The 24,966-nt window shown below is 47.3% G+C and overlaps 1 protein-coding gene across 1 annotated transcript in view; it reads right to left on the bottom strand.

Moving 5' to 3' along the window:
- DDC (dopa decarboxylase) overlaps nt 1-24,966 on the bottom strand; it is an 84,246-nt gene that overhangs the window by 53,303 nt on the left and 5,977 nt on the right. The window contains exons 2-4 of the mRNA XM_044245693.1: nt 23,102-23,148; nt 2,879-3,107; nt 181-294 (exon numbers count right to left, since the gene is read on the bottom strand). Of these exons, the coding sequence (XP_044101628.1) occupies nt 181-294; nt 2,879-3,079 (315 nt within the window). The 5' untranslated portion in view covers nt 3,080-3,107; nt 23,102-23,148. The remainder of the gene's footprint in view (nt 1-180; nt 295-2,878; nt 3,108-23,101; nt 23,149-24,966) is intronic.

The raw sequence follows: 24,966 nt of genomic DNA, 5'->3' as shown, positions 1-24,966 counted from the left end.
ATTCTATTTCTCTGAATTCTAAATTCCCTCATGAGACACTGTATCCGAGGCTGAGACCCTCTCCGTCCGCGCAGGTGCCACAGCTTACCTGCTCAGGTCCTATGGGCCCAGAAGCCCTGTCCCCACGGCAGCATGTCCCACCCTTGCCAGAATCCCCCAGGATCCCCCTGCCGAGCTCACCCAGGAGAAGCCGATGCAGCCGATGGCCCCACACAGTATGTCGGCAAGCAGGGCTGGGTACGAGTTGGCCGTGGGGAAGTAGGCGAAGAAGTAGGGGCTGTGCCAGTGGGTCACCTGTGTGCAGACATCAAGGTGTGAGGGAGCCCCGCCCTGTGTGAGGAGGACCCAGGGGCCCTCCGTTGGCCCTCATGGCAGGTGAGGTCTCCCAGAAGCTGCCCTGTATTTTAAATTCTGGTTAGGTGCCCCCGTCAGACAGCGAACAGAAATGGAAATCCCATCTCTTCGGGCAGAAGCCTGGCTTTCCTAAAACTGCTCTAAAAAAGTAAAATCTGTATTAGAGAAAAAACCAAGCCTGATTTCACAGATTGTTCAGCTGGTCTTCCTGCCGCCTACTCACTCTCCTATGCAAGGCATCCCCTCGAGCAACTGCAACTCCATCATCCCCCATATCCCTCCTCTCCTCTGTCTCCACCTGGCTGGGGGTCCCAGGCTGCGGCAGCAGTGGGGCCACACTGGGGTGTTGGGGGAAGTGGGAGCATCAGGAGCCCAGCCAGCCCACTGGGGGTGGGAGGATCTAGGACTGGGAACGCGGGGCTGGCTGGGAATATCTCAGAGTCTGGGAGAAGGTGGGGAGAGGAGGGGCAGTGCCTGCTTGTTCTATTTGTTCTTGCTGTTGACCAGCCTGTCAGGTGGGGAACAGAATAAATAAAGCCTTTAAGACACCTTCCGTCCCTAGGGGTGGAGGGGTTCTGCCAACGCTCCTCGTTTTCTTAGTCTGGAGAAAAATGCAAATACTTCTTCTGTCATAAACTAGTTACTGATTGTCCATTGGACCCCATGTGGCCCAAAAGACCACTCTGGTTGTGAAGGCAACTCACTGGGAGCTCTCCGAGAACTGGGAGTGGTCCTGGAGACTTGACCAGTCCTGCTGCCACCATGGTCACCCGCATCCCAGGCTGAGGTCAGGGACACTCCTTGGGAGGACCAGGCGCTAGCATGGATCCTCCCAGAGCACAGAGTGGGTAGAAGGATGGACACATATTGCAGAAAACCAGGGAGGACCAGGGCATTCAGCCTGGGGTGGGTTCAGGTATGGCCAACAGCTTGTGGGGACCGAGAAGGAGGGAGGAATGGTCTGGAGAGAGCTAGAAGCTCAGCACAGTCCCAGCGTGGGCAGCTCAGGCAAGAGAGGCTGCCAGTGGACCTGAGGGGGCATAGGGAATGCCAGGCCCAGTGACCAGGGCTGGTGAGATACTTTCGGGGGCCCAGAAAATACTTTAATTTCTTTGAAGAATCAGGAGAAAGAAGTAAACATTCAGGTCCAGCGGACAAAATGAATCTAATGCGAATGTTTTCATGTTCATGACAATGCCTTCGCGAATTACAAATTCCCGTATTTCTATGGAGGAAGTGGTTCCCTCACCCTGTCCCCTCCCTGCTTGCCCTGACACCGGGCAAAGGACAACTGGGGGACCCTGTGTCTTTGCTTTCATTCTGACCTGAAGCTCACACCATGCTTCAGATGGATAGTCACTCCGCACACCTGCAGACAGGAGCACCGAGAGGTCACCTACTGTCCCCGCAGCCCACCCAGGGACCCCAGGACTCAGGACAGTGCACGCACCAGTGCAGCTGGGACACTGCTGAATGCCCCCTTCTCACTCCACCAGAAATCTCCAAATTCCGTCGTCTCCCACATTCCCCGTCATGGAACATGCTTGTGCTCCCCAAATTCCTGTGTGGAAGCCCTAACACACACTGTAATGACATTAGAAGTGGGACCTCTGGGGGCCCTGGCAAGGAGGAGAGGGATGCCCAGAGGTGGCCGTCGGCAAGCCAGGCTAAGAATCCTCACCAGGAAACAAATCCACAGGCACATTGATCTCGCATTCCTAATCTCGGGATTATGAGAAGCAAATAAATGTCAGTGGTCCAAGCCACCCAGCCCAGAGTGTTTTGCCGCACCCCCTGCCTGACATTTAACCACACCTCCCCTGGAGGGGCTTAGTGCCTTAGTGCAGAGCAGCTCAGGGTGTTTGCACAATCTCAAAGGCAAGAACAGGAAACCCTTACTTCGCTCCAAGCACAAATGTCAAGGGAAACCCCTGGGAGGTGGAAAGTGAGCAGCTGGTCTGAAAGAGGCCCTCTGGTCAGGAGGAACAGCCCTGCCCTGGGTCAATGGCCCTGTGACTCAGTGGCTTCGGATAAAGAGGTCTGCCTCCAAGGACAGAATTTGCAGAGAAGCAGGGGAACGCCCCGCCCCCTCCCATTCTCAAGTAAAATAAATAATGTCTTCCAGGCAAGCAATTTGCCTTGCTGAACACAAGAATGTTAGGAAGGTGCTTGCTCTATTTTGAGCAAGGAACTTACTTGAAACAAGTCACCAGGGGTGGAAACGAAGTTCCTATGAGGGCTCACGTAAGTACCCCGGGCTCAGAGCGGGGCCCAACCTGGGGATCTATGGGGAGAAGCATACTCACTGCCCTGGAAGCCCGCACAATCCAGGGCACAGTCCTGACTCCGTCACTTACTAGCTGTGTGACCTCAGGCTGATTACCTAGCCTCTCTGGGCTTCAGCTGGCTCGCCAGCAAGGTGGCTGTGAGGACAGGTAGCATGACACGTGTGATGTGCCTGATGCCCATTAGGTGCCACCGTAGCACTAGCCCTTCCGTTTCACAGCCTGGGGTCCAGACTTACCCCCGGCATGATTATCTTCTCGACATCGTTGAGGATGTCCTCAAATGTGTCGGGCTCCTCGGGGGCAGAGGTGGGGATCAGGGGCCGCAAGTAGCCGGGCTCCACATCGGGGTAGACCTGGCGCCCCTCAATGCCTTCCAAGTAGTCAGCCACGAAATCCACCATCTCCTTCCCTCTCCTTCGGAATTCACCTGAGTTCATGGTGGCCGGTCTTCTTCAGAGGCAGAACCTTCACAGCGAGAGAAAATATGTCGGTTAGCAACTATGACGACCTTGCAACTGGACCGGGGCAGTTCCCAGCAAGCTGACTGCTCAGACAGCCTGGTCGGTGATGGAAACGCCCAGAACCCAGGTGGGAGCACCTCCTTCCACGTCTGGATGGGTGGAAACACCACTGGTTTTGGACACACAAACCAAATGCTCATCCTACCATTGGCTCATCTTATCATCTGCATCAGTGAACCGGGCCCCAAGCACTCACTTCTCGTCCTGGTCCATCCCAACCACCATGACAAGCACCAACCAAGTCCTGCTCTGTTCCTCCATAGCCGCCAGACAGAAACAGGTAAGTGTAACCCTCTGAGCCTCTGTGCCCACGTGAGAACTGAAGGTGACAAAGTCGATTCCTCAGGAAGGTGTGGAGGTGAACTCACATGGTGCATGTCATGCACTCAAGCCAGAGCCCTGGGTGTATAACCTCCTGTCAGCTTGTGTCTGCTTCCGTTTGATCCCATCCCACCTGGGACCACAGTCCTGCATGCAACCTGCTTCCCAGACCCAGCCTTTCCCTTTCTTAGGACATCAGGAAGACACAGGTGGTGCCCTGAATACATGGGGCAGTTAGGTTCCATAAAGTCTCCATGGACACCACACTGCCCCCAGGGTAAAGGCAGGGTGAGGATCCTGAATCTCTGGTCACAAATAGGTCAACCAATCAGTACATAATATTGTTGTATTTTTTCAAAGATGCTTTATTTGATATTCATTGATGAAGACTGGACTCATGACCAACTGCACTCTAACTCATGCCAGGGGGCTTCTCTAACACATGTGTTTTCTCCCTAACGCCCAAAAGGCCTTGTACATGCAGGACCCCTATAATGTGCTTCAGATTTTATTTATTTATATAGAGCAGGGGGAGGGGCAGAGGGAGAGGAAGAGGGAAGATCTCAAGCAGATTCCCTGCTGTGCGCAGAGCCTGATGTAGGGGTTAGATCCCATGACAATGAGATCACGACTTGAGCCAAAATCAAGAGTCAGATGCTTAAGGGACTGAGTCACCCAGGCACCCCTCTGTGAGTCATTTTAAACAGTGAAACTATCAAGACTAACCCGACCATTTGAACACTATGACACTACATAGAGTACTTGTTGACACAGGAAGGTGGGCTATTGCCTTGCTCCACCTCAGATGGAAAGAAGCACAATGAGCTGCTCAAATGTGTCATCGACTTATACTGTGCACATTGTGAAATGTCAGGAAAGCACCATGAGTATGGATTTTGGGGTTAAATTTGAGCACGTAGTTAAATTTGCAGGGAGGAGGTCTGTGAATAATAAGAACTGGCAGTATTTTCGAAACAGGGATCTGAGACAACACAAAGAAACATATTCACCTGGAATCCCACCACTCAGAATTCTGATGCAGAATTCTGTCCTTCCAGAATGCTTCCTGGATTTCTAAGGGACCACTGGGTGCTGAGCAAGGGGCACATTTTTAAATTCCTCCCACAGTTCAAAGCATCATAATTCAGGATTGACTTTTCCATGGGCACACGTGCTGGGTGGGGGGTGATTCCACACCTTCTGTACATAGCACAGGAGATGAAGTTGGTATCAGAATGCCAGCACATCTTCTATCAATTCCCACTGTCCATGCAGGGTTTCTATGGATTTTTCTTGACCTTATTTTTGAGATATAAGTTGTTAAAGAGAAATGATTCACCAGACACTTATTATGCACAAGAAGATTTTATTCAAGACTACTGCCATGGGGAGGAGACTGAATTTAGCTCCCAGTGCAACAGGGAAAGGTGGTGGATTTATAGTCAACAGGTAGGGTAAGGAGTAGATGAACATGACTCGGAGTAATTTGGTTTGGGGTCCGGGGTGGGGAAAGAAGACCTCGATTGGATATCAAGGGCAGAGCTTTCCTTGAAGAGCTGGCTGGCGGGATTCTTTGCTAAACTTGGGCTCAGCATGCTGAAGTAAGCATGAATGAAGATGGCTCATGGAAGCAGGACTGAAGTTTGCTTGAGGAGGGCTTCTTGGAGGAGGTGAGCCAGTCTGAGGATGCCTTTCCATGCCTCCGTGTTCTCTCCAGTCTCCAGGATGCTTTCCTCAGAGCACTCCCTGGTACATGAGTTAGACTTTCCTAGGTTGCTTCAAGATCAGCTGTTATCAAACCCTTATCTCCGTGTTACTGTTTGGGGATACATTTTGCATCTAGTGAATGAATGAGTCACAGCGACTGGGACATAAAGTATGGCTCTAAGTTGTAGCAACTGTGAACGCTAAAAACCTATGATCGCCTGGAGTCCCCGTTTGTGTTTATAAGCTTAGGGCCAAGGAGAGCTCTGTTTCTCATCCGGGATATCACAGCCAGACTTTCCAAAGACTCTTAGAGCCACAAAGCTTTATCTGCATAACTTCTGGTAAATAATTCCCTGGATCTGCAGGCTTCGAAACTGATTTTTCATTGAGTGACTGATTATTTCCAAGTTTGCACAGAGAGTAAAACTTGCTTTTTAAAAACCCCAAAGTATTTCAAGTTGATATGTTTCCAATTCAACTAAAACTATATAGATTTGCGGGTCTGTTTGCTAGCTTGCGCATCCCATGTTAATAAATACTTTTCCAGCATGTGGTTTCTCATTCTTGCTTGTATTTCACAAGTTACGTGTGCTATAGTCACAATACGCTTCAGTTGTTGAACATTTGGGTCAGTCCCGGCAGCCTTTGGAGAAAGTGCTGGGGGAGCCCAGTGGCCAACATGTCAGGACTGAAAGCCAAAAGCCTCTGACTCAGATGTTTACTGCTTATACCATCTGACGTCAATTGCCACCGTGGCAAACCTGATCTGAAAACAAAATTCGTGGTAGTAATAGCATGATCTCAAAGGACTTTTTGGTGACGATTGAATAGTACCTGGCAACAGCTTTGTACAGTGACATTCAATAAATGTCAGTTATTGGCATTTCTGTAAAACACTGGCAGGTACAATGTACATTTCTGCACACTTTGTTTTGCATTACGGTTTTCTGAAAGGAAGAGCGTTGACCTGTAGTTTCTACGGAACAAAGTCTTATAGAAATACACATTTTTGGTGTTTCAAAGTTACATGGTGGGGCATCTGGGGGGCTCCGTAGGCTAAATATCTGCCTTCAGCTCAGGTCCTGATCTCAGAGTTCTGGGATCGATTCCTGCATCAGGCTCTCTGCTCAGTGCGGGGTCTGCTTCTTCCTCTCTCTGCCTGCCGCCCTCCCTGCTTGTGCATTCTCTCTCCCTTTCTTGTCTGCCAAATAAATAAATAAAATCTTTTAAAAAATTGTTTTAAATCCATCATCTAAAAACAAACAAGCAAACAAATAAGTAAAGCCCCAAGGCCACATCTCCCCCCAGAATTCTAGCTCCCCAGAGTGCTCTCCCAGTAGACAGTATGGCAGTGCTTGATCTGCTGTGCTGTGGTCAACACTGGGTTTGGGAAACTTCATTTTAAGCTTTACTGGCCTCATAGGTATCTATGACTCTGTTTTACTTGGATTAATAGGTTTTAACAGGTTTCTCTATTTCTTTGCCATGTGGATTTCTTTTATGAATTGCTTGTCTCCTGCTTTTATTTAATTGTGAAAACTCTCCTGTAATAGCCGTTATGTCTGTGATGTATTTTGCAGACATTTTCTTCGTTTTTTTTTGTTTGACCTGATTTTGTTGACAATTTTCTTCAGACCTATAAGAATTTCAGCTTTTATGTAGTCGGATCTTCAGCTTTTATGTAGTCGGATCTCATGATCTTTTCCTTTATGAGTCGTACCATGGGAACAACTGTAAAAATGCCCTGTGGAGGGGGTACTGGGGTGGTACAGTCGGTTGAGCATCTGACTCTTGGTTTTGGCTCAGGTCGTGATCTTGGGGTTCTGAGATCAAGCCCTGTGCCGGGCTCCATTTTCAGCCCAGAGTCTGCTGTGTTTCTCTCTCCCTCTGTTCCCTCCCACTGCGCTCTCCTTCTAAAATAAATAAGATAAGTCTTTAAAAAAACTGCCCTATGGAGTAAATATTCGGATGAGCTCTATGTGCCCTGCTGTGGGTTAGCCCAGAAACTAGCAGAAGACCCAGCGTGAGAAAGTTGGGCACAATTAAGAAGGACACTTTGCTTCCCGGAGAATCAGCAGCTCCCTTCTACCAAGAACAACCTAGCATGGACGGCCACACGGGGGGCCCCAGGGAAAATGGACAGACACACCAACACACCCTCTGAAGAAATATTCCCCAATTGTAAGATGATACCAGCTCGTTATGTTCCCGTCACTCTGCCCTCGTTCCGCCTTTAATTTGCCTATTGTTTCCCACAAAGAAGGCTTTTAGGGCCGAAGCCCCAGAGAATCTCGTGCTCATTTTGTAGCTGGTTGACATCTCATGCCCCCAAGCTGGGCAAATATTGGCTGGAATATGCAGACAGTGATAAAGTCTGTGATCGATGTCCCCCCTTCCCCCGCCCCCCCGAGCTTCTGAAGACATGATCTGATCACTGGGCAGGCTAGTCCCTGTGATCTACTTGCCACGGCTGTCATGACTCATGGGTGCCGGGACCCCAGCTCGACCCGGACCTCTGCACCCCAAGCAATCCACCTGCTTCTCAGTCAGTGCCAGGCAGGGCACAGCTCCAGCCCCACAATCTCAGACAGGTCTGAACGCCCCTGCACCCCCTCGTCCCTCCTGCCTGGCCCAGGGCTTGTTTGGTTTTGTGACGTTCTCTGCTAACTGGGCCTTCTCCAGGCTGAATCCTCAACTGTTGATTTTTGCTTCCCAGAGCCAAGCACTGACCCAGGACCACACTGAGCACCTCAAATACTTGCTCACTGAGAGAGATGAATGAGTGAGTGTATGAATGGATGAACAGAACATCAGATCCTGTAAACATTTCGTTTCTGAAATATGCTCTATTATACCTGTTTCTTTACTTTTAAGACAGTCGTAACTACGAGACCATCCCATATGTGCCACAGGAAAAGCCTCAAGAGACAAGGGTCCTGGGGCAACCGGGTGGCTCAGTCGGTGAAGCATCTGCCTTCAGGTCAGGTCATGATCCCAGGGTCCTGGGATTGAGCTCTGCATCCAGCTCCCTGCTCAGTGGGGAACTGCTTCTCCCTCTGCCTGCCACTCCCCCTGCTTGTGCTCTCTCTTTTTCTCAAATAAATAAAGAAAAAAATTTTTTAAAAAGAGAGAAAATGGTCCCCTCGGAACCCTGACCCACCCCCACCAGGGCCCCTCCTGTTTAGTTCATGCTGAGACTACGGTCTTCCAGCCTCACTAACGACTCAGAGTCCCCAGCCTAGACCCTCAGTGTTCACCTTGGACTTGAACTTCCCTCTCCTCTGGCTCCAGCGGTACTCCCAGAGTCTGAACCAAACTAGCCACAGTGGTTTGGCCAGAGCCCAAGCCAGGCCCTCGATCGTGTCTCATAGATTGTGAATGTCAGGGGGCTGAGCTCCCATGGGACCTCAGTGATGACACAGCTGAACTGGCAGGACCAACCAAGACCACAAATTGGGTGTCAGGGAATGGGGGTGGGAAGTCAGTCCCTCTGGGAGGGTCGGGGACCCACTGCAAGGCCCTGATCTATACCTGTCTGTGGTCCTGCTTGCCAGGGCTCAGCAGCCAAGGTCTTGCTCAAACCCTGGGACCCTGAACACTGCAGCCTTTCCTGGCCTTCCTCTTCTAACTTGATAAAAAGAAAAGTGCTTACATTTTTTATACACTATCCCAGGAAAAATGAAACATAATTAGGATTCAAAACACGCTTCTCCCCTGAGGACAGAGACCTGTCTCTTTTCCTCCAGCATATCAGTCTCAATCTAGGCACAAAAGTAATTGGACAGATTTTCCCCCGGATCACCTGGTTTCTTGATGAACATTTCCTCTGTGGGTGAAAAGCATAAATAACCCCAACATGAGATATGCTTCTAATCCAGACCATGAGGAAGCTTCTAGCAATGGGAGCCTTCTGACAGCAAGAGTGGCTCGCTCTCAGCTTGCCTTGAAGGAAAGCCCTGTGCTGTTCCATAACTCGAAAGACTCCAGTTAACAAGTCATTCAGGAGCTTTACATCATTTAAATTAATGTTTTCCTCAGTGACCGTGTAGTGTGTAAAGAATCCCAACAAGGCCCCGGGAGGCCATACAGGCACGGGCATGGCCATCTCTTTAGTGGGGATGGGGCTGAGGCCCATCCTTGCCCTTTCTGACGCTCCCTCTCAGCCCTGCGCAAAGGTGCCTTGTGAAAATGCCCACCTCTAAACACTCTGGGGAGATTAAATGGAATAAAGATGTAAGTTCCCCTCAGAGTTGGCCTTCAGGTAAAAGTTTTTATTAAAACTAGGGGAAATCAGGGGAGGAGTCAAGATGGCGGAGAAGTAGCAGGCTGAGACTACCTCAGCTAGCAGGAGATCAGCTAGAGAGCTTATCTAAAGATTGCAAACACCTGCAAATCCATCGGCAGATCGAAGAGAAGAAGAACAGCAATTCTAGAAACAGAAAAACAACCACTTTCTGAAAGGTAGGACTGGTGGAGAAGTGAATCCAAAGCGACGGGAAGATAGACCCCGGGGGGAGGGGCCGGCTCCCGGCAAGCGGCGGAGCAACGGAGCACAAAATCAGGACTTTTAAAAGTCTGCTCCGCTGAGGGACATCGCTCCGGAGGCTAAAGCGGGGCGAAGCCCACACGGGGTCGGCGTGACCTCAGGTCCCGCGGGGTCACAGAAGGATCGGGGGTGTCTGAGTGTCGCAGAGCTTGCGGGTATTGGAACGGGAAAGCCGGCTGCAGAGACAGAGCCGACAGTAAGCTCGCAGCTCGGAGTTGCCTTGAACCGGTCGCAGGCTCGGTGAGCTCGGAGCGCGGCCGGAGGTTAGGCAGACGCGAGTTACTAGGAGCTGTTCGCTGAGGGCGCACTGGGGAGCGGGGCCCCGGGCTCTCGGCTCCTCCGGGCCGGAGACCAGGAGGCCGCCATTTGTATTCCCGTCCTCCGGAACTCTACGGAAAGCGCTCAGGGAACAAAAGCTCCTGAAAGCAAAGCCGGGCAGATCACTCAGCCCGGCCCTTGGTAAGGGCGGTGTAATTCCGCCTGGGGCAAAGACACTTGAGAATCACTACACCAGGCCCCTCCCCCAGAAGATCAACAAGAAATCCAGGCAAGACCAAGTTCACCTACCAAGGAGTGCAGTTTCAATACCAAGGAGAGCAGCAGAATTCCAGAGGAGGAGAAAACAAACCACGGAACTCATGGCTTTCTGCCTGTGATTTTTTAGTCTTGCAGTTAATTTAATTTTTTTCTTTTTCATTTTTTTTTCTCTTCTTCTGCTAAAATTTTTTATAACTTTTACCCTTTTCTTTTTTAATGTTTTTTAACTAGATTATCTAATATATATATTTTTTTCTTTTTTATACTTTTCTTTATTCATTTTCTTTTTTTTAATTCTTTTTTTTCTTTATTTATTTTTGAACCTCTTTTTATCCCCAAATCAGAAGAGATCCTAATCTCTTCAATCTTTTTTTTTCTTAATTCTTTTTTAAATTCTTGATTGAATTTTTAATTCAATCTCTTTTTTTTAATTCTTTTTTTCTTTTTTTTTTCTTTCTTTCTTTTTGAACCTCTTTTTATCACCAAATCAGAAGAGATCCCAATCAGAAGAGATTGGGAGATCCCAATCAAAGGAGATCCCAATCAGAGGAGATTTCTCCCCCCTCACGATTTGGGATCTCTTCTGATTAGGTTAAAGCATATTTTCCTGTGGTTGTTGCCACCCTTTTAGTATTTTACTTGCTCCTTCATATACTCTTAGCTGGACAAAATGACAAGGCGGAAAAATTCACAACAAAAAAAAGAACAAGAGGCAGTACCGAAGGCTAGGGACCTAATCAATACAGACATTGGTAATATGTCAGATCTAGAGTTCAAAATGACAATTCTCAAGGTTATAGCCGGGCTTGAAAAAGGCATGGAAGATATTAGAGAAACCCTCTCCAGAGATATAAAAGCCCTTTCTGGAGAAATAAAAGAACTAAAATCTAACCAAGTTGAAATCAAAAAAGCTATTAATGAAGTTCAATCAAAAATGGAGGCTCTCACTGCTAGGATAAATGAGGCAGAAGAAAGAATTAGCGATATAGAAGACCAAATGACAGAGAATAAAGAAGCTGAGCAAAAGAGGGACAAACAGCTACTGGACCATGAGGGGAGAATTCGAGAGATAAGTGACACCATAAGACGAAACAACATTAGAATAATTGGGATTCCAGAAGAAGAAGAAAGAGAGAGGGGAGCAGAAGGTATACTGGAGAGAATTATTGGGGAGAATTTCCCCAATATGGCAAAGGGAACAAGCATCAAAATTCAGGAGGTTCAGAGAACGCCCCTCAAAATCAATAAGAATAGGCCCACACCCCGTCACCTAATAGTAAAATTTACAAGCCTTAGTGACAAAGAGAAAATCCTGAAAGCAGCCCGGGAAAAGAAGTCTGTAACATAGAATGGTAAAAGTATTAGATTGGCAGCTGACTTATCCACAGAGACCTGGCAGGCCAGAAAGAGCTGGCATGATATTTTCAGAGCACTAAACGAGAAAAACATGCAGCCAAGAATACTATATCCAGCTAGGCTATCATTGAAAATAGAAGGAGAGATTAAAAGCTTCCAGGACAAACAAAAACTGAAAGAATTTGCAAACACCAAATCAGCTCTACAGGAAATACTGAAAGGGGTCCTCTAAGCAAAGAGAGAGCCTACAAGTGGTAGATCAGAAAGGAACAGAGACAATATACAGTAACAGTCACCTTACAGGCAATACAATGGCACTAAAATCATATCTCTCAATAGTTACCCTGAATGTTAATGGGCTAAATGCCCCAATCGAAAGACACAGGGTATCAGAATGGATAAAAAAACAAAACCCATCTATATGTTGCCTCCAAGAAACTCATTTTAAACCCGAAGACACCTCCAGACTTAAAGTGAGGGGGTGGAAAAGAATTTACCATGCTAATGGACATCAGAAAAAAGCAGGAGTGGCAATCCTTATATCAGATCAATTAGATTTTAAGCCAAAGACTATAATAAGAGATGAGGAAGGACACTATATCATACTCAAAGGGTCTGTCCAACAAGAAGATCTAACAATTTTAAATATCTATGCCCCCAACGTGGGCGCAGCAAACTATATAAACCAATTAATAACAAAATCAAAGAAACACATCAACAATAATACAATAATAGTAGGGGACTTTAACACTCTCCTCACTGAAATGGACAGATCATCCAAGCAAAAGATCAACAGGGAAATAAAGGCCTTAAATGATACACTGGAAGAGATGGACATCACAGATATATTCAGAACATTTCATCCCAAAGCAACAGAATACACATTCTTCTCTAGTGCACATGGAACATTCTCCAGAATAGATCACATCCTCGGTCCTAAATCAGGACTCAACCAGTATCAAAAGATTGGGATCATTCCCTGCATATTTTCAGACCACAATGCTCTGAAGCTAGAACTCAACCACAAGAGGAAGTTTGGAAAGAACACAAATACATGGAGACTAAACAGCATCCTTCTAAAGAATGAATGGGTCAACCGGGAAATTAAAGAAGAATTGAAAAAAATCATGGAAACAAATGATAATGAAAATACAACGGTTCAAAATCTGTGGGACACAACAAAGGCAGTCCTGAGAGGAAAATATATAGCGGTACAAGCTTTTCTCAAGAAACAAGAAAGGTCTCAGGTACACAACCTGACCCTACACCTAAAGGAGCTGGAGAAAGAACAAGAAAGAAACCCTAAGCCCAGCAGGAGAAGAGAAATCATAAAGATCAGAGCAGAAATCAATGAAATAGAAACCAAAAAAACAATAGAACAAATCAACCAAACTAGGAGCTGGTTCTTTGAAAGAATTAATAAAATTGATAAACCCTTGGCCAGACTTATCAAAAAGAAAAGAGAAAGGACCCAAATAAATAGAATCATGAATGAAAGAGGAGAGATCACAACTAACACCAAAGAAATACAAACTATTATAAGAACATACTATGAGCAACTCTACGCCAACAAATTTGACAATCTGGAAGAAATGGATGCATTCCTAGAAACATATAAACTACCAAAATTGAACCAGGAAGAAATAGAAAGCCTGAACAGACCCATAACCAGTAAGGAGATTGAAACAGTCATTAAAAATCTCCAAACAAACAAAAGCCCAGGGCCAGATGGCTTCCCGGGGGAATTCTACCAAACATTTAAAGAGGAACTAATTCCTATTCTCCTGAAACTGTTCCAAAAAATAGAAATGGAAGGAAAACTCCCAAACTCATTTTATGAGGCCAGCATCACCTTGATCCCAAAACCAGACAAGGATCCCATCAAAAAAGAGAGCTATAGACCAATATCCTTGATGAACACAGATGCAAAAATTCTCACCAAAATACTAGCCAATAGGATTCAACAGTACATTAAAAGGATTAGTCACCACGACCAAGTGGGATTTATCCCAGGGCTGCAAGGTTGGTTCAACATCCACAAATCAGTCAATGTGATACAACACATCAATAAAAGAAAGAACAAGAACCATATGATACTCTCAATAGATGCTGAAAAAGCATTTGATAAAGTACAGCATCCCTTCCTGATCAAAACCCTTCAAAGTGTAGGGATAGAGGGCACATACCTCAATATCATCAAAGCCATCTATGAAAAACCCACTGCAAATATCATTCTCAATGGAGAAAAACTGAAAGCTTTTCCACTAAGGTCAGGAACACGGCAGGGATGTCCATTATCACCACTGCTATTCAACATAGTACTAGAAGTCCTAGCCTCAGCAATCAGACAACAAAAGGAAATTAAAGGCATCCAAATCAGCAAAGAAGAAGTCAAATTATCACTCTTCGCAGATGATATGATACTCTATGTGGAAAACCCAAAAGACTCCACTCCAAAACTGCTATAACTTATACAGGAATTCAGTAAAGTGTCAGGATATAAGATCAATGCACAGAAATCAGTTGCACTTCTCTACACCAACAACAAGACAGAAGAAAGAGAAATTAAGGAGTCAATCCCATTTACAATTGCACCCCAAACCATAAGATACCTAAGAATAAACCTAACCAAAGAGGCTAAGAATCTATACTCAGAAAACTATAAAGTACTCATGAAAGAAATTGAGGAAGACACAAAGAAATGGAAAAATGTTCCATGCTCCTGGATTGGAAGAATAAATATTGTGAAAATGTCTATGCTACCTAAAGCAATCTACACATTTAATGCAATTCCTATCAAAGTACCATCCATCTTTTTCAAAGAAATGGAACAAATAATTTTAAAATTTATATGGAACCAGAAAAGACCTCGAATAGCCAAAGGGATATTGAAAAACAAAGCCAAAGTTGGTGGCATCACAATTCCGGACTTCAAGCTCTATTACAAAGCTGTCATCATCAAGACAGCATGGTACTGGCACAAAAACAGACACATAGACCAATGGAACAGAATAGAGAGCCCAGAAATAGACCCTCAACTCTATGGTCAACTAATCTTCGACAAAGCAGGAAAGAATGTCCAATGGAAAAAAGACAGCCTCTTCAATAAATGGTGTTGGGAAAATTGGACAGCCACGTGCAGAAAAATGAAATTGGACCATTTCCTTACACCACACACAAAAATAGACTCAAAATGGATTAAGGACCTCAATGTGAGAAAGGAATCCATCAAAATCCTTGAGGAGAACACAGGCAGCAACCTCTTCAACCTCAGCCGCAGCAACATCTTCCTAGGAACATCGCCAAAGGCAAGGGAAGCAAGGGCAAAAATTAACTTTTGGGATTTCATCAAAATCAAAAGCTTTTGCACAGCAAAGGAAACAGTTAACAAAACCAAAAGACAACTGACAGAATGGGAGAAGATATTTGCAAACGACATATCAGATAAAGGACTAGTGTCCAAAATCTATAAAGAACTTAACAAACTCAACACCCAAAGAACAAATAATCCAATCAAGAAATGGGCAGAGGACATGAACAGACGTTTCTGCAAAGAAGACATCCAGATGGCCAACAGACACATGAAAAAGTGCTCCATATCACTCGGCATCAGGGAAATACAAATCAAAACCACAATGAGATATCACCTCACACCAATCAGAATGGCTAAAATCAACAAGTCAGGAAATGGCAGATGCTGGCGAGGATGCGGAGAAAGGGGAACCCTCCTACACTGTTGGTGGGAATGCAAGCTGGTGCAACCACTCTGGAAAACAGCATGGAGGTTCCTCAAAATGTTGAAAATAGAACTGCCCTATGACCCAGCAATTGCACTACTGGGAATTTACCCTAAAGATACAAACGTAGTGATCCAAAGGGGCACGTGCACCCGAATGTTTATAGCAGCAATGTCCACAATAGCCAAACTATGGGAAGAACCTAGATGTCCATCAACAGATGAATGGATCAAGAAGATGTGGTATATATACACAATGGAATACTATGCAGCCATCAAAAGAAACGAAATCTTGCCATTTGCGACAACATGGATGGAACTAGAGCGTATCATGCTTAGCGAAATAAGTCAAGTGGAGAAAGACAAATATCATATGATCTCCCTGATATGAGGGAGTGGTGATGCAACATGGGGGCTTAAGAGGGTAGGAGAAGAATCCATGAAACAAGATGGGATAGGGAGGGAGACAAACCATAAGTGACTCTTAATCTCACGAAACAAACTGTGGGTTGCTGGGGGTAGGGGGGTTGGGAGAAGGGGGGTAGGGTTATGGACATTGGGGAGGGTATGTGCTTTTGGGTAAATTGGAAGGAGAGATGAACCATGAGAGACTATGGACTCTGAAAAACAATCTGAGGGGTTTGCAGTGGCGGGGGGGGTGGGAGGTTGGGGTACCAGGTGGTGGGTATTATAGAGGGCACAGCTTGCATGGAGCACTGGGTGTGGTGAAAAAATAATGAATACTGTTTTTCTGAAAATAAATAAATTGGAAAAAATAAAAAAAATAAACAAATAAATGATTTTTTTAATTCCTTATATTTATATATGAATACTATCTCTCATCCATGCTTTTTATATATTCTCCTATATTTGTATCTTTTTTTCTCCTTTATCTCTTGGTTTTGTGATGTCCAAGTTGACTTCTGCTCCAACGCACCTGTTTTCTGCTAGATCCTGTTTGCTGTTCACTCCCTCCTTTTCAATTTGAAATAAACATTCATTAAAACTTCAAAAAAAAAAAAAAACTAGGGGAAATGGTGTGTGTGGAGGGGTGGGGGGCAGCGGCAGAGAGGGCAGAAGGAATATACGGAAACTCCCTGAACTTCCTCCTAAATTCTCCTGCAACCCTAAAATTGCCCTAAAAACAGTCTATTTTTTCTAAATAAAAATAAATGTATTAACTGAGCAAAAGTACTTCATTTTGTGGGGTAGGAGAGCCAGCAGCGACGGCTCCCGCCTCTCTTTTGATGAAACATGATTTCACCTTTTTCTCCAACTACGGTTCTCAAAATCATCTAGAGAACATTCCATTACAAAATGGAAATCCCACTGGATGGCAAACACAGCTTCTTTTCTTTTCATTTTTTAAAATTTAATTAATTAAAATACAGTGTATTGTTAGTTTCAGAGAGAGTTTAGTGATTCATCGTTGCCTATAACATCCAGTGCTCATTCCATCACATGCCATCCTTCATGCCCACAAGAGGAAATTTGGAAGGACCACAAATACGTGGAGGTTAAAGAGCAACGTACTAAAGAATGAATGGGACAACCATTAAAGAAGAATTTTAAAAAATCATGGAAGCAAATGAAAATGAAAATACAACAGATCAGAACCTTTGGGGTACAGCAGAGGCAGCCCTAAGAGGGAAGTACATGGCAATACAAGCCTTTCTCAAGAAACAAGAGAGATCTCAAATATGCCACCTAACCACACACCTAAAGGAGCAGAGAAAGAACAGCAAATAAAACCCACATCCAGCAGGGGAAGAGAAATAATAAAGATCAGAGCAGAAATCAATGAAACAGAAACCTAAAGAACAGTAGAACAGATCAATGAAACTAGGAGCTGGCTCTTTAAAATAATTAATAAGATCAATAAACCTTGGGCCAGAGTTATCAAAAAGGATAGAGAAAGAGAAGGAGGGAGAGAGAGAGAGAAAGCACCCAAATAAGTAAAAGCACAAATGAAAGAGGAGAGATCACAACCAACACCAAAGAAACACAAACAATTACAAGAATATATTATAAGCAACTATATGCCAACAAATACGGCAATCTGGAAGAAATGGGTGCATTCCTAGATACATTCCTAAACTACCAAAACTGAATAGGAAGAAATAGAAATAGAAAATCTGAACAGACCCAGAACCAGCAAAGAAATTAATGCAGTCATCAAAAATCTTGCAGCTTCTTTTTGATCCCTGGCACTCTGGGCTGTGCTCAAGGATGCATCAGATTGTGCAGTGAGAGGTGGGTACGGGACTGGGGCAGGGCTTAGGGCTCAGACCGACTTTCCTACAACTGCTCCTTTTGGAGTCCCCAGTTCAGAGCTTTTGCTCTACACGCTTAGCCCCACACTCCTCCAGAAAGCTGTCTTAACAAGTCAAGTCTTGCATGAAGACATCATGTCATCATGGCCCTCCACAGGCAAGCTCTACAAGCTACCAAGAAACTCCATAGACTCACTCGGGTAGGAGGAGAAGCCACCAGAGTGGGTGTTCCCAGGAGGCGGTGCACACGCAGGAGAGAGTGTAGACTCTGAATTCAGAGTCCTGGATTTGCACCTTATCTTCACTGCTGATTAACTGGGTAATTTCTGGTAAGACAGGAAGGCCAGTTAACCCCTCAGAGCCTCCATGCCCATTCCCACCCAGACAGGAGGGACATGGGGAGCAGACTGTGGTCCCCAAGACAGGACCCACGTCATTTGCGCAAAGCAGAGACCTGGTCAGGCTTGCCCAGACAGAGCTGGCACAGGGAGGAGCCTCAGCCAGTGTCACAATGGAGGTGGATACCTCTGTCCTCCAACCTCCCACCAGTGCCTCCCACTGGCCAAACTTACAGGATCCAGGTACCTGGGAGCGGGGGTCAGGAGGGAAGGGGCAAGACTAGAGATACAAGATGGGCTTTCCAATGCATTTAAAGCTTTGTTATGCCCGAGCAATCGCCACCCTAATTTAACAGGTGGGAAATCTAAAATGTTAGGGCCCAGGGATGTCAGGGCCCTTCCCAAATGTGAAGCGAGTGGTGACAAAGCTTTGGGGCACCGTGTCCTTCACACCAAAGCACCCTTCCCTGTAGCTCCAATAATTATGGAAGGTGCCTCATTTTACCCACATACCACTGTCTTCCACTCAGTTAATTTCACGTATCCTGGGGTGTCCTTGTTGAAATAGGGACTCTCTTCGGTCAGCACAGACGTTAGCTCACAGGTGCCCAGTACCATGTGAACCTCGTGGCATGTACTGTTGTTGTTGTTGTTTTAAGATTATATTTATTTATTTATGACAGAGAAAAAGAGAGAGAGAGAGATTGAGCAAGCAGTGGGAGTGGTAGGAAGAAGGAGAGGGAGAAGTAGGTGCCCCGCTGAGCAGGGAGCCTAATACAGGACTCGATCCCAGGACCCTGGGATCATGACCTGGGCCAAAGGCAGGTGCTTCACAGACTGGGCCCCCCAAGCACCCCTCATGGCATATATTCTTATTAATCTTTGTAATAACCTTGTAAGGACCATTACCATCCCCTCGAACCAATGGAAAGCCTTGGCACCGAGAGGCTAGGGACACAGCTGGACCCTGCCCCCTGGCCTGGCCCCTCCTGGGTAATGGACTCAAGCACAGATTTGGCACATCCCCGACAACCGTGGCCTGGGTATGGGTTGACAAACCCTGAGAAAGAACTAAATTCAGGAAACCGGTCTCCCCCTGAGTTGCCAGTGAAGAGCTCCCGGATGCCCCCTAGAGGCTGTATGGGTCCAGGCAGCTTCCACAGGGCCTCTGGGGGCTCAGCCAGGGGTCACCACCTAGGGGAACACAAGGGGCTGGCTCCAGCTGTTTGCTGCAGGCGTGCCTGTGGCCAAGCCACCTGACCTCTCCACACTTCAACTCCAGCCTGGAAGATGGACATTATACTGAGGATTCTAAACAAGATGCATAACCATTAACCTGCAAGCATGTGAGCTGACGGGCCTGGGAGTTCTACCCGGTCAGTGCTGGACACCCAGGAAGCCTCCTCCCATCAGGCCAGCTTGGCCGGCCTCCGAGGGCCATCTGGCCCTGCTACACTGCACAGAATCAGATCTGAGCCTGCAGTTGCCCAGGACTATGCTCTACCTCTTGGCCGCCACCGGGAGTAGAAAAAACATGCCTCTGGGATCAGAGTAGGCAGAAGGGCTTGAATCCTGGCTCTGCTCTAGGAGGCTGTCTGCTTCCTCCCCGGTACACCGGGCAGCGAGATGCTGCAGGCAGAAAGCCCCCCGGACTCCAAGGCTATGTGCAGCTGCCCTTCGTTGCTACTGATGTTGGGAAATCATCACGTTAGAACTCAATCCTGTTCCAGCTGGGTCATCTGGCGACGACTGAACCCCAGGGCAGTGCAAGGCAAACAGGAGGATATCCCTGCCAGGGACAAAGACCGAGCCTCAGTGTTTCCTGGCTGACCGTTCTCATGGGCGAAACCCACAGAGAAATCTGTGTCACGATTTCTTTTTTACTCCCATGGGGACAGACTGCTGCTTCTGCCCACATCCCTGCAAAACGTATCCTGACACGTGAAGCTGCCTGGAAAATTGATACCTGCAGCAATTTCAGAAGAAAGATAAAGGGACAGCCAACTTGTTGATATTATTCCGATTTATACCTGGCCTTGGACAATTTGGACTGTGGTTACCAAGGTATGTGTATTATTTGGTTCCTCTTTTTATCACCTATGCTTCACATTGGCCCAATTACAGCAAGCAACATTGTATTCAAAGAGCATACACATGTACCCTTACTAACACCTGCTGGGCAGACTTCCCAGGTCGCCTGTCCCTCATCAGCTGTGGCCGTCGTGAGCCACGTTGTTTGGTTTTCCTATTGAATTTGTCCCTTAGACATGTCAATTCCCAAATGGGATTAAGAGGTGTAAGGTTTTCTGTTCTTTTGCACGCTGTCTCTTTCCAGAAGAACAAGGATGATACAAACATGTCACCCACCCCTCGGCACAGCAAGCATGAACACCCCATCTCTGCTCGCTTTTATCATTGGCTCACACTTTACATTTAAACTTCTTTTCAATCAAAATTGAAAATTTAAAAATTTTTATCACTTTCCTTTGTCTTTGCTATTCTGAAAAGTTTGTACGAGAACCATCCAGTCATTCTGATTTTTAATGTCACCCCTCCCATTTCCAATTAATTCTATTCTCTTCCAGAAGACACTTTCCTGGCATGGAAAGCCTCTCTCCTCGCCCTTAAAATGCTCACCCCCTTTCTCTTGATCTCCCATAGTCACATTAATAGGTCACAAAAGGCCACCACCATCTGCCTTTTCCATAGACTCGAGATATTAAATTATGTTCTAGTTGGTTGCTTTCTTCTTAATAGCAGTCACGCCTGTGGCTAACTCACATATTGATTTATCATCTTTCCCAAATATACAACACCTGCCATCAGGAGTCTGGTTAGTTGGCTTTGGCACAGTCTTCGGGGAGTCTCCGTTTTTTGTTTTTTTTTTGTTTTGTTTTGTTTGTTTGTTTTGTTTTGTTTTGTTTCACAAATCAGGTCAGTGGTAAATATTGACTGCGGACTCCCTCTTGCTCCTTGGAGGGGTTGCTGGTCTGTCCCCAGTGTTGTTAAAAAAAAAAAAATCTGTGTTTGAGGCTTCCCCAAGTCAGACCTCAAGCACATGCTGACCCAGGATTGTCATATTCTATTGTCAGAAAAACCAGATGAGTCCCTGCTGCCTAATTTCTGTGAGGCTTGTTGTGTGCCCTATATTATTTACTGTCTCAACAACCCAGCCAGTGAGTATGATTATCGTCGTCTGACCAAGCTTCAGAGGCGCTGGTGCCCCGACCCAGGCTATACAACCAGGAACGGGAGCACTGGGGGCTGGTGCTATGCTGTGGAGGCTGAAGCCATCCTTCTCTCCTGACAGCTGTGGCCAGTGGCCATGGGCTCCTGAGCCACCTGCTGCCTCTGCCCACCCAGAGGAGGCTCTGGTCTGGGCTGGAGAGGCAGCGCGTGCCACCCAGAGTGTGGTCTGGGCACTGCCCTTTCACCACACACTGGAGAAGGTGCACAGGGGACAGCTCTGATCTGAGCCCCAACCTGGGCAGAGACGGGCAGAGGCTGGACCAACTTCATGGTCCTCTGTGGCCTAGGAGAAGTGCTTCCACCACCTCCTCCAAACCCAAGCAAATGCTGAAATCGTTACCCTACACAGGGCAGTGGTGTTCTCCCCATCTTCACGCCAGCCTTGCAAAGTAGCAATACTATTCCCACCTTGGAAATGAGGCAGTGGGCTCAGGGAAGCAGGTGGCTGGTCTCAGCCCACACGGCTACAGGCAGTTTCTCTGGTGGGTTTGTGCCCTTGGAACACCAAGACCCGGTCTGCTGAGGTCCGGTGCCTGTGCTCTGCCCCCTGATGCCCTGAGCATCGCCTCCCAGAAATGCTAATGAGCAACTCGAGACACTTCACAACCTCTTTAATGCACAAAGTCTAATTTTCCTGGAGTCTTTCCCCAAACTTACCACCAGACTCAGTTTCTAAGGTTACAGGGTAAAACCTTCAGAATGATGCACATCCTTGAGAGGAGAAAAGAGATGTAAATAAATTCTCCAGCTATTTATCTGATTTGTAAGGGGTTGGAAGGGTTGTTTTTTTTTTTAATTATTTTCATCAAATCGGCTGTGCACAGATGCACCCCCAGCACATGTCCAGAAGAGAGAAAGAGGCTGCGGTAATGGACACAAACTTGCTCCTTTTCAGAACCATCCTGACACTCATCCTGTCAAAACCGTTCCAGAATGTCTGCTGTATCTGCTGGGGAACTGCACCCCCCCACACCCCAGGCAGAGAGGATCTGTTTGTCTCTCCAGCAGCGTGGAAAACCCAAAGAGGCCAGCTTTGATGCTGTAACTGGCACCTTTGCTATGGGTTCTGTTTCAGAACAGAAAATGCTGCCCATTTGGAGGAGAAACCAAGGGGAAGAACCCAGCTCTCGGAGCTTTTGACAGAGAAATAGGATTGGGGGGAAAACCTGGATCACTTGCTTGAACTTCCCTTGGAAACTGGAGAAAACAATATTCCCTGGGACAGGGAAGCACTGGGCAGCATTTCACCCCCCCTCTCACAATCCCACCTGCTGGTGACTGGCTTATTAATACCATAGCTCTCATTATTGACCACCTACTGTGTGCCCCGCCCCTTACAAACATCAGAACAGGTGTTTATAACCATCTTGCAGGAGGACTGTTGGCTCTCCTACACACGGAGGGCAGGAGCCCTGGCAGGGGACATGCAGTACCCTCCAAGCAGCCTGGGTCCACCTGGTGCCTAGCCACCTCCTTTCCCACCCCATTTCCCGGCCTCCCTGGGCTCTGGATGTACCAGGCACCAGCCTGGAAGCTCCTTTCCACTCGCTTTGTTATGTTGCTATTGTGGCTCAGAGAACACAGGCTAAAAAAAAACCGTCAGAAGTTTCTGCTTCTTTCCCTGACTTGTTGCTTAGAGACACACAAAAAGACAGGTGACTTGGGTTGGCACCTACGTTTGCAAAAAGTTCCTATCGTGTGCCCACCGGCCCGCAGCAGGATGCTGAGCTATCCTAAGCCAGCTGGAGGAAAACTGTTGACTGAAAGCAACAGGTAAACCTCTGGTCCCCAGACCCCAGGGCCACAGCCATCCAGGAGCTGGACTGTCCAGTGGGGCTGGTCCCCCGGGCTACAAGGACAAGGAGCAGTACTCACAGGCAGCCCCGCGGTGCTTGCTCGCTCCTCTCTTCTCTCTCCTCTCCCTGTGACAGTTCAAAGACACAGAGGATGTGATTGCCATTTATATAGACAGTGTCCGCCTCCCCAAAGCCAATCAGAGCAGCTTGTTCTGCTCATTTCCCCGGCAGCAGCATCTCCCACCTCCCGCCCTCCTGCTCCTCACGCCGGACTCAAGGGCCGGGTGGGGGCAGAGCAGGACCACGGAGACAGTGGAGACTGCAGGCGGGGGGTGGGGGGCGCAGGGGATGGGGTGCAGAGGGAAAAGGCCACAGAGAAAGGGCTGTGTGTCTCCAGAGCTCTGCTCAAGACCCAGATGCACGGAGACCTTCAGGGCAAACTCGGAGCAGCAGCCGAGCGTCCTGGCTTGTCAAGGAGGAAGGACCAGCGTGGCAAAGCAAGCAAGGAGGACTCACTCGGCCAGCCCCGGCCATCAGAGCCCGCTGCCTGGGGATGGTGGGCGGCTCCGGGGCCCCTCTGTGCATGGGCCACCCAGAACGAATCGCTGCCAAGCCCATCAGTCCAGATCAGAGAGCGGCAGACGCAGGTGAGGGTTTCATCCGATTCATGTGATTCAAAATCCCATTCTTTGGTTTAAAGAAGCCTATAGCGTTCAAAACACAAATGTCTTTTTTTTTTTTTAAGGAGAACATTTTTGAAAAGAAAAAACACCTATTAAAGATAGATTTTCTAATGGTTTGTAACTGGTGTGCAATAATGCACTTGGCTTTCTTTTTTAATTGAGGCATGATTGACATACTATATTGTGTTACTTTTAGGCATACAGTGTAGTGATCAGATGTTTGATCCCCAGCCTGAGTCTAGGCACCTGTGTCACCTCTCCAAGTTGATACCATAGGATCAGCTCTCCAAGCTGCCCATTAAGTCCCCAGGAATCTTTCTTTAATAGCTAGAAGTGTGCACTTCCTAACCCCTTCATCCATTCCCCACCCCCACACACCCGTCCCCTCAGTTCCCTCTGGCAGCTGCCAATCTGTTCTCTGTATCTAGGACTCTGGGTTTTGTTTTCTTTGATCTGTGTTTGAGATTCCACATTTGAGTGAGATCATATGGTATTTGCTTTCTCTGACTTATTTCACTTAACACAATGCCTCAAGGCCCATTGCAAATGGCAAGATTTCTTGGGCTTCCTTCTTCATCCCCTCAGGCAGACTGATCAGGGATGTATACCGGGCAGGGTTCATTTCTCTTTTAAGGTGTGCACAGAGCCCTGGGAAAGGGGGACTGGCAGAGCCCACCCAGGTCAGGAGGGGCGTGCATTTCCTCTGCTTCCACCGCAGGCACGCACACACACATGCAGTACACGCCGGCCAGCCGGTGGGGGGCAGAAGCCTTGGAGGGGAGGGGCTGGGCCTGCGGCAGGTGTGGGGTGAATGGGGGTGCTGGTAAGGAGCCTCGCATCCGGTGCACAGCTTCATCTCTCCTTCTGTGGCTGGGTGAGGGCAGGAGGCTGGGATGCTTCTCATCCCCCAGCCCTGGGAGAGGCTACTACAGACAAGGGGCAGGTAGGACCAGGCACTCCGCGGGAAGAGAGACCACCCTGGCTGGGTCAGTGGCAGCTGAGCCCTGGGAAGGGCTCTGGGGTCTCAGCACACTGCTTGGTAAACCCTGCATGAAGACAGGGAGGCTCTGCAAAGAGGGACAGAGGTATGGTGAGGGGCTGAGCCCAGCACAGACCTCTGGACAAGGGGGTTTGAGAATCAAGAGATATCCTCCATTCCGTAAAGAGTCACTATAGTAATACCTAGCATTTGGGGTGCATGGGTGTTTCAGTGGGTTAAGCATCTGCCTTCAACTCAGGTCATGAACTCCGGGTCCTGGGA

This window comes from Neovison vison, chromosome 4 (assembly GCF_020171115.1).
Source record: "Neovison vison isolate M4711 chromosome 4, ASM_NN_V1, whole genome shotgun sequence".
NCBI classification, from domain to species: Eukaryota; Metazoa; Chordata; class Mammalia; order Carnivora; family Mustelidae; genus Neogale; species Neogale vison.
This window is presented reverse-complemented; position numbering and strand designations above follow the sequence as displayed.